At 51.4% G+C, this 9,501-nt stretch overlaps 1 protein-coding gene and 1 pseudogene across 1 annotated transcript; both read right to left on the reverse strand.

The window, feature by feature from the left end:
* Window positions 1-834: 834 nt before the first annotated feature.
* Window positions 835-4,962, reverse strand: LOC112079367 (shaker-related potassium channel tsha2-like; annotated as a pseudogene).
* Window positions 4,963-5,675: 713 nt separating this feature from the next.
* Window positions 5,676-8,703, reverse strand: LOC112079368 (uncharacterized). Its single transcript, XM_070442311.1, has 7 exons — window positions 8,607-8,703; window positions 7,867-7,976; window positions 7,590-7,653; window positions 7,301-7,380; window positions 6,884-7,005; window positions 6,341-6,424; window positions 5,676-5,868 (listed from the first exon to the last, which is right to left on the reverse strand). The coding sequence occupies exons 1-7, from the start codon at window positions 8,701-8,703 to the stop codon at window positions 5,676-5,678; spliced, it is 750 nt and encodes a 249-aa protein (XP_070298412.1).
* Window positions 8,704-9,501: the final 798 nt, after the last annotated feature.

A 9,501-nucleotide genomic window follows, 5' to 3' on the forward strand; every position in this document is an offset into this window, starting at 1 on the left:
TGGTAGGAACCTAAGCCCTCATGTCCAGAACTGCGCATAGACCTACAGTCCTATATGCTAGATATAGACTACAGTCCTATAGGCTAGATATAGACCTACAGTCCTATAGCTAGATATAGACCACAAGTGCCTATAGCTAGATATAGACCTACAGTCCTATAGCTAGATATAGACCTACAGTCCTATAGCTAGATATAGACCTACAGTCCTATAGCTAGATATAGACCTACGAGTCCTATAGCTAGATATAGACCTACAGTCCTATAGCTAGATATAGACCTACAGTCCTATAGTTAGATATAGACCTAAGTCCTATAGCTAGATATAGACCTACAGTCCTATAGCTAGATATAGACCTACAGTCCTATAGCTAGATATAGACCTACAGCCTATAGCTAGATATAGACTACAGTCCTATAGCTAGAATATAGACCTACAGTCCTAGATAGACTCGATAGGATGACCTACAGTCCTATAGCTAAGATATAGACCTACCAGTTCCTAGATAGCTAGATATAGACCTAGAGTCCTATAGCTAGATTTATAGACCTACAGTCCTATAGCTAGATATAGACCTCACAGTCCATCGCTAGATATCAGACCTACATGTCCTATAGCTAGATATAGACCTACAGTCTATAGCTAGATATAGGACCTACAGTCCTATAGCTACGATATAAGACCTACAGTCCTATAGCTAGATAAGACCTACAGTCCTATAGCTAGATATAGACCTACAGTCCTATAGCTAGATATAGCACCTAACCAGTCCTATAGCTAGATATAGACCTACAGTCCTATAGGTGATGACGTTCTACCACCACAACTCACCTCCATGTGTCTGTCTCTCCGGCAGCTGTCCTCTTCCCACGTCACATCTCCAGGAGACACTGTAGTCCAGGCGTCTGAGCAGTCGGCCGTTCTGTTGCATTGGCCAATGGGTCTGTTGGTCTATGCAGTCTTTGCTATTGATTCCAACCTGATTGGCTTCTGCATCTGTCATCTGCAGCAGGTCCCCGCCCTCTCTTCTGGTAAATCCAACCAATGGGGCGCTGAGTTAGTTGTCCGTACTTTTATGACGCGGTAACGTCTGTCATAATCTATTCCAAAGGTTATTTGATTCCACCTCTTTTAGCTGAGATGCACCACAACATGGCTGGTAGAAAGGGGATGGAGGGGGTCAGGGGGTCAGGGGGGGTCAGGTGACATGGTGATGGGAAAGGGGGATGGAGAGGGATGGAGGGGGTCAGTGTGGTCAGGTAGTAGTCCACTGTGGCAAAGTGATATTGCGATGTCACACAGCATCAGAAGACAAGGTGTCCTGACATGTAGTCGGCCTGGAACGCAAGGTGACTTGGATAATGACGCTGGTGATATAAGTGACCAATAAGCTGTTGATCCTTCTTCCTTGGAGTCAGGGGAGTTTTTTTTTTAACCAAAAACAATATGGGTTTCTAGTGATTCTGATATCAATCCATTTCTGCCTGCAGCATAGGTCTCTGTCTGTCTCTGCTTTCTCTGCCTGTCTAGACGACACCATATATAACCATTCATCCCARGACATGGACATAGCTGCCAAAATCATCTTCGTTATTATTTAATCATATTTCTACGTAACTCGAGTCGGGCGCTGTATAGCAGCATTCATTAGGGTACAATGAAAACACCTTCAATCAGGTCGTCAGTCAATCCTTCCGTCCTCTGTTCTGTTTAACGTCAGACAGTAACATATTTCCCCTGTCAGAACAGTCTGGAAGGTTGCTATAGAAACTAACCAGCTCCCACACCACGTCTGCAGTTCCCGAACTGTCCACAAAGCGGCGCTCTGGGTCCGAATATACTCCGCATCTGACCGTCTGTCTGAACACAAGGCGCTCTTCTCATTTCCTACCCCCACGTCAAGTTGTTAAACGCATTCATTCATTTCATCTGTAATATCTCAAGAAGAAGAATCATCCGAGAGACTTGATATTATCTAGTATTATCTAGTGCACTATTCGCTAATAGGCCTACTTACTTATATAGTGTTGGTGAGATTGTATAAAAAAATAATTWAAAAAAAGACGAAATGTTGTAAACAATGTCAATAGCGTCATATTTGATTCATTCGATTCAGATTCGATGCTGTTGGTTTATTGATCCGTACATATAAATCATTTGAATAGTGCCTGTGGTCATTTTAGAGGGCAATTGTGGGCTGTGCGTAATGTCTAGCCTCCTCAATSGCTTGTCAAGGTGTGAATTCTCCAGCGACAGATACTTATTGGAGTGGATGCGCAGCTCCTAGAGGGACCCGCGCCACCGAGGCTCCACTATCAAAGACAATGGCATCTATGCATGGATGGATAGACCTCCGTTATGCCTGTTCCCTCATCACAGTTGACAGAGAGGATAGAGGGTCTGCTGCCAGGCAGCGCTGCCCAGTAAAACCCCCACTCTAACGGTCTAATGGAAAAACGCATTAGTGGATATGGTGTACATAAATAGGGGGTTGTGGGTAGAGTCACCGGGTGACCTTGGGGTTTTAATAAGTAATTACAATGCCCTGTAGGTATAAGATTCATTMAAGTAATTTTAGTCAAATTGGTCCTATTGTGTTATATATCTCTTCAACAACAAACAGGCAAATCAATATGTAAACTTTTAGAAAACGGAAGAAAAAAAACACGAAACGCAATTAGTCTGAATAAATTAGACTTTACTAAGAGAACATGAATAAAGTGCTACAATAGGGGGGGGGGGATTGGTTGATCATGGTTGTTGTTTATGTGGCTAAATATAGCCTCTTAATTATGTTTACAACCAACAAGCGAAGAAGAGCTGTGCGCGKAACGGAAGACTGTTTTCAGGTGAGATCACGAGTCACGTTTTGATTAATCCACCGTTTTGATTAATCTATTAAAAAATGATTCCTTCAGCAGATACAGATACACCGGAAATAAGAGAGAGTCAAACGTTACTCTCGTCAGAGCGCAGAATTGGGGATGTACGCTACTCACAGAAAGAAACGCATGGTTCCTCTGAATATCTTCTAGGCTATGCCTGTTTTTCCATGGCTGGGTATTTTCTGTTTGCTCTACAATCATACGTTAGTGAGTTTCCCCGTGTACGCTTTGTGTGGGCTGCAGTKCGCTTTGTGTGGGCTGCAGTTGGTATGTTTGATAGAGTCGGCGTCCTCCGTGGCTATGAAGTCCGATTTGGAAAGCGATGGTTGGCTGTCACTGTTCTTTAATTCACCAAAAGACGGTTGTTGCTGCTGGCCACACGTCACATGGGTGTATTGGAACTGCTCCTCGTGCTCAGTCTCCCGGTGATAGAAGTAGTTGAAGTTGGACACGATGACGGGGACCGGTAACGCGATGGTGAGCACACCGGCTATGGCGCACAGAGAGCCCACGATCTTGCCTCCTATGGTCACCGGGCACATGTCCCCGTAGCCAACGGTAGTCATGGAGACCACAGCCCACCAGAACGCGTCGGGGATCGAGCTGAAGCCGGAGTCTGGATCGTCGGTTTCGGCGAAGTAGACCGCGCTGGAGAAGAGGATGACTCCGATGAAGAGGAAGAAAATGAGCAACCCCAACTCTCTCATACTGGCTTTGAGAGTTTGTCCCAATATCTGAAGCCCCTTGGAGTGTCTGGACAGCTTGAAGATCCTAAACACCCTGACCAGCCGGATGACCCTGAGGATGGCCAGAGACATGGCTTGCTGTCCGTTTCCTTGGTGCTCCGCCAGCTCCAAGCCCAGGGTGATGAAATAGGGCGTAGGGCATAATGGCAAACAATGTCGATGGTGTTCATCATGTTTTTGAAAAAAGCAGGCTTGGAGGGGCAGCGAGGAACCTGACGAAGAGCTCGAAGGAGAACCAGATGATGCACAGGGTCTCCACTATGAAGAAAGGATCTGTGAATGGATTGGGCTTCTTAGCGTTGTTAGTTCCATTCAACGACGGCTCGACGTCCCAGCTCTTCTCTTTTTTCATCCCTAAACTCCGGCAGCGTCTCCAAACAGAAGATGACAAGAAATTAAAATCACCAGAACAGAGACAATAGCAATCCCTCTGGCGGGTCCAGAACTCTCCGGGTATTCAAACAGCAGCCAGACCTGTCGTTGAAACTCATTTTCCGGCAACGGTCTCTCCTCTTCTTTTATAAATCCCTCATCCCCTAAAATTCTCGATCACATCTTCTCCCAATTGGTAAAATTTATCTCCTCCATAAATATGTCCAAAGGGACGGTGACTGGTCTCCCTGAGGCGGCCGCCAGACTGGTAATAGTAGAGGATGCGTCGAAACTGGGTCGGTTCCTGTCGAAAAAGTACTCGTTCCTCAGAGGGTCAAAGAAAGCGCATTCTCTTCCTCGGGTCCCCCAGTAAAGTGGTGGGGAACTGAGCGAGCGTTTTCAGTTGGGTTTCAAAGAGGCAGCCCGGAGATGTTGATGACCACGCGCTCACAGCACTCCTGGTCCGTCCGCTGGTCCGCCGGGTCGAACACATCTTGGGACAGGGCGGGTTAGTGCCACGGTCTCATCGTGGTTCTCTCTGGGCACTACTGTCATGGTTCTCCCCCAAAAAGGGCAACAGCTTTCTCTCTCTAAAGACCCAGCTATTGTCCGTGTCGTACTTTCCCTCCCCCCAATCCCCCCTCTACTCGTGCGTTTTTAGTCCTTCGGCGCTATTTTGTGACAAACAAGACCAAGCAGTCACTTGTGGAATGATGGAAAGGGCTCCACTCTCTTCTCTTCTCTCTCTCTCTCCGTGTCTCCTCTCTCCGTGTCTCCTCTCTGTCTCCTCTCTGTGTCTCCTCTCTCCGTATCTCCTCTCTGTGTTCTCCTCTCTCTTGTGTCTCCTCTCTCTGTCTCCTCTCTCCGTGCCTCCTCTCTGTGTCTAGTCTCTGTGTCTCGTCTCTGTGTCTCCTCTCTCCGTGCCTCCTCTCGTGTCTCGTCTCTGTGTCTCGTCTCTGTGTCTCTCTCTCCGTGCCTCCTCTCTGTGTCAGTCTCTGTGTCTCGTCTCTGTGTCTCCTCTCTCTGTGCCTCCTCTCTGTGTCTCGTCTCTTGTCTCGTCTCTGTGTCTCCTCTCTCCGTGCCTCGTCTCAGCCTGTTTGTCTACTGGGGGTGCATTCTCTCTCACGTCTGCGACGGGTTGTTTGTTGTTGTATTTTCCTCCCTGTGAACCAACGGCTTTCCCCATTCCCCTTCCCGTTGCGCGCTGCTAGTCGGTCTTATCGACTGTTCACGTTCGCTCAGCTAGTCTGGACTATTGACTGTTACATCACAGCATTTAAAATAGCAATGCCCTCCCCACGCTGACGTGTAGACGCGCTCTCACTGAAGAGAGAAAACACACATACATGCTTGGTCTCTGAATGTGATTCAACTGATATTGTAGCACATCTATTGACTGGAACCATAAAATATGCAATTTGATATTTACATTTTTCTACATTTATTATTTTTACATTTACATCTTATCCAGAAAGACTTACAGTTGGTTCATTGATCTTAAGATAGCTAGTGGGTCACAGGCAGGGGGTCTAGTGGGGTCACAGGCAGGGTTAGTGGGTCACAGGCAGGGGGTCTAGGGGGCACAGGCATGGGGGGTCAGGGGTCACAGGCAGGGAGTCTAGGGGTCACAGGCAGGGGGTCTAGTGGGTTCACAGGCAGGGGGTCTAGTGGGTCACAGCAGGGGGTCTTGGGGGGTCACAGGCAGGGGTCTGGGGGGGTCACAGGCAGGGGGGTCTAGGGGGGTCACACGCAGGGGGTCTAGTGGGGTCACAGTGGCAGGTGTCTGGTGGTTCACAGGCAGGGGGGCTGGGGGGTCACAGGCAGGGGGTCTGGGGGTCCAGCGGGGTGCTGTGTCCAGGCAGGGTCTGGGGGTCACAGGCAGGGGGTCTAGGGGGTCACAGGCCAGGGGGGTCTATGGGTCACAGGCAGGGTTCTAGGTGGGTCAGCAGGCAGGGGCGGTCTAGTGGTCACAGGCAGGGGATCTAGGGGGTCAACAGGCAGGGGGTCTAGGTAGTCACAGGCAGGGGTCTAGTGAGGTCACAGGCAGGGGGTTCTAGTGGTTCACAGGCAGGGGGTCTGGGGGGTCACAGGCAGGGGGTCTAGTGGGTCACAGGCAGGGGATCTAGTGGGTTACAGGCAGGGGTCTAGGGGGGTCACAGGCAGGGGTCTAGTGGGTCACAGGCAGGGGATCTAGTGGGTCACAGGCAGGGGGTCTAGTGGGTCAAAGGCAGGGGGTCTAGGGGGTCAACAGGCAGGGGGTCTAGGGACAATGCAGGGGGTCTAGGGGTCACATGGCAGGGGGTCTAGTGGTTCACAGGCAGGGATCTAGTGGGTCACAGGGCAGGGGTGTTAGTGGGTTCACAGGCAGGGGGTTCTAGTGGTTCACAGGCGAGGGGGTCTAGGGGGTCACAGGCAGGGGGTCTAGGGGAGTGCACAGGCAGGGGTCAAGGGGTCACAGGGCAGGGGGTCTAGGGGGTCACAGGCAGGGGGTCTAGGTAGTCACAGGCAGGAGGTCTAGGGGTCACAGGCAGGGGATCTAGGGGGTCACAGGCAGGGGTCTAGGGTAGTCACAGGCAGGAGGGTCTAGTGGGTCACAGGCAGGATCTAGGGGTCACAGGCAGGGGGGTCTGGTAGTCACAGGCAGGGGGTCAGGGGTCACAAGCAGGGGTCTAAGGTGTCACAGGCAGTGGTCTAGTGGGTCACAGGCCAGGGGGTCTAGGGGTTCACAGGGCAGGGGGTCTAGTGGGTCACAGGCAGGGGGTCTAGTGGGTCCAGCAGGTGGTCACAGGCAGGGATCTAGGGGTCACAGGCAGGGGTCTAGAGGGTCCACAGGCAGGGGGTCTGGAGGTGGTCAAGGCAGGGGGTCTAGTGGGCGGTCACAGGGCAGGGCGGTCTGGGGGGGTCACAGGCAGGGGGTCTAGTGGGTCACAGGCAGGGGGTCTAAGGGGCTCACAGGCAGGGGGTCTAGGGGGGGGTCTGAGGGCGGTCCACAGGCAGGGGGTCTAGGGGGTTACAGGCAGGGGTTCTAGTTGGGTCACATGTGTGCAGGGGGTCTAGTGGTCCACAGGCAGGTGGTCTAGGGGGTCACAGGCAGGGGGTCTAGGTGGTCCACAGGGCAGGGGCTCTAGGTGAGGGCACAGGCAGGGAGCTCTAGGTGGTTCACAGGGCAGGGCGGTCTAGTGCGGTCACAGGCAGGGTGGTCTAGGGGGTCACAGGTGCCAGGGGGTCTGGGCCAGACTGGTCACAGGGCAGGGGGTCTAGTTCGGGTGTCACAGGCAGGGGCGTCTAGTGGGTCACAGGCAGGGGTCTAGTGGGGTCACAGGCATGGGGTTTGGGGGTCACAGGCAGGGGGTCTAGGTAGTCACAGGCAGGGCGGTCTAGGGGGTCAAACAGGCAGGGGGTCTAGCGGGGTCACAGGCAGGGGGGTTCTGTTAGTGGGTCACAGGCAGGTGCGTCACAGGAGGAGGATCTAGGGCGTCAACAGGCAGGGGTCTAGTGGGTCACAGGCAGGGGTGAGACCATCGGCGTCGCGTCACACGCAGGGGGTCTAGTGGGTCCACAGGCAGGCGGCTCTAGGGGGAGTCACAGGCAGGGGTCTTAGTGTTGGTCACAGGGCAGGGGCGTCTGTAGGGGGTCACAGGCAGGGGGTCCTGGGGGTCACAGGAGGGGATCTAGCTGGGTCACAGGCAGGGTGCGCTTACGGGGGGTGCGAGGCAGGCAGGGTCTGGCGGTGCGTCACAGGCAGCGGGGGTCTAGCTGGGTCCACAGCAGGGGGTCTGGGAGGTCACAGGCAGGGGGTCTGGGGAGTCACAGGCAGGGGTCTAGGGGGCGGGTCACAGGCAGGGGGTATCTAAGTGGGTCACAGGCAGGGGGTCTACGGGGGTCAACAGGCAAGGGCGTCTAGTGGGCACAGGCAGGGGGTCATAGCCAGGGTCAGCAGGCAGGGGGTCTAGAGGGTCCACAGGCAGGGGGTCTAGAGGGTCACAGGCAGGGGGTTACAATCATAGAAAGTAAAATGTTCCTGGCAGGAACGGAGTCGTAGGGTTGGAGAGTTGTAGGGTGGAGTTAGGTTGGAGTGTAGGGTGGAGTCATAGGACGTTGGAGTGTAGGGTTGGAGTACTAGGGTCTGATACAGAGCCGGGCAGGTGGTGACGTTAATTTTAGGGTTGGAGTTGTAGGGTTTGGGGTGTAGGTCTGGAGCATGTAGGGTTCGGGTTGGGATTGTACGGTTGGAGTGTTAGGCGTTGGGTGTAGGCGTTGGGTGTGAGGGGTTGGGGGGTGAATGGGTTTGGGGTGTAGGGTTGGAGTGTAGGGTGGAGTGTAGGTTGCGAGAATGATCTATACGGCCCCGGCCCACCATACTCACGACAGGCATCTCAAGGGCATCCCTACTGACGGTGGAACGTGACGCGGGCGATTTGAGAGAGATCGCATTGTAAAACAAAAATGAGACACGAAAACCTCTCCCCCAAGCAGCAAAAACTGCAAAGGGGAAAAAAACAACCAACTGAAAATGTATCAAATGCAAAAATCAAAAATTAAACTTCAAAAAACGTGAAAAATAACCAAAAAGCTCTCGCAAAACTCTCCAGCAAACACTCACTCCACAGCTCAGACACTCGCACCTGCGTCACTTCTCTAATCAGGAAAGGCGCAGTCAGTAGTAAGGCCGTAAGCGAAGGGAAACTCTTGTACACCATATAGAGTTAAGGGAGTCTGATAAACAGACATTGCATTTTACCAATTAGATAAGCACTTGAACTGTGGGGCACTCAAAAAGGGGAAGAAATTACATTACTGAGCCATCAGCTTTTAGCACAGATAGTTGGATGAAATACAAACAAACCTTCTAACATTTCAAAGCGAGGCACATATTTCAGCCTTTGTGGGAAAAAAATGGACAAATACAATGAATTCTGACAAATACAGTCAAGCAACAATTCCCAATGCAGCTAGCCTACTAGCCCCAGAATAAATAAACACAAAAGCTCTGAAATGTTGAAAAACTATGATTTTCTGCTGCTAAGAGGAGCGCATGTATGGACAATTTTCATATGTAAGCGATGGCGCGTAGACACATCATGACTGGGGGGGTTAGAGCGGGCTTCTCAACTATCTCTTGATTTTGAAGTACCAGCGTGGATAAAATACCATGCTGCTCGCAACATATGTTTCCACAAATACCAATAATGTTTCGCTACAAACAATGTTCACCTTTTTGATGGTCACAAAATCTCTTTCAAAAACTGCTTCAAAAGATCTCCATACCACAAGTCAACCTCAAGGTTATCATCAAACAAGACATCAGGAAGAGCGCATCCCCCACTCCCATAAATTAGCAATCAGATTCACATTGGGGAAATTCGCAGGGTCAGCACAGCAGAGGTGCAATGGCTTGAGCCTCGCCCTGGCGTGAAACCGCCTTCTTGATCACAGTAGCTCCCTTGCCAGGTAAGAATGACTATATACATCGGTGGAGGGGCAAGTCTCTCAGTGCC

Source organism: Salvelinus sp. IW2-2015, unplaced genomic scaffold (genome assembly GCF_002910315.2).
Source record: "Salvelinus sp. IW2-2015 unplaced genomic scaffold, ASM291031v2 Un_scaffold7742, whole genome shotgun sequence".
NCBI classification, from domain to species: domain Eukaryota; kingdom Metazoa; phylum Chordata; class Actinopteri; order Salmoniformes; family Salmonidae; genus Salvelinus; species Salvelinus sp. IW2-2015.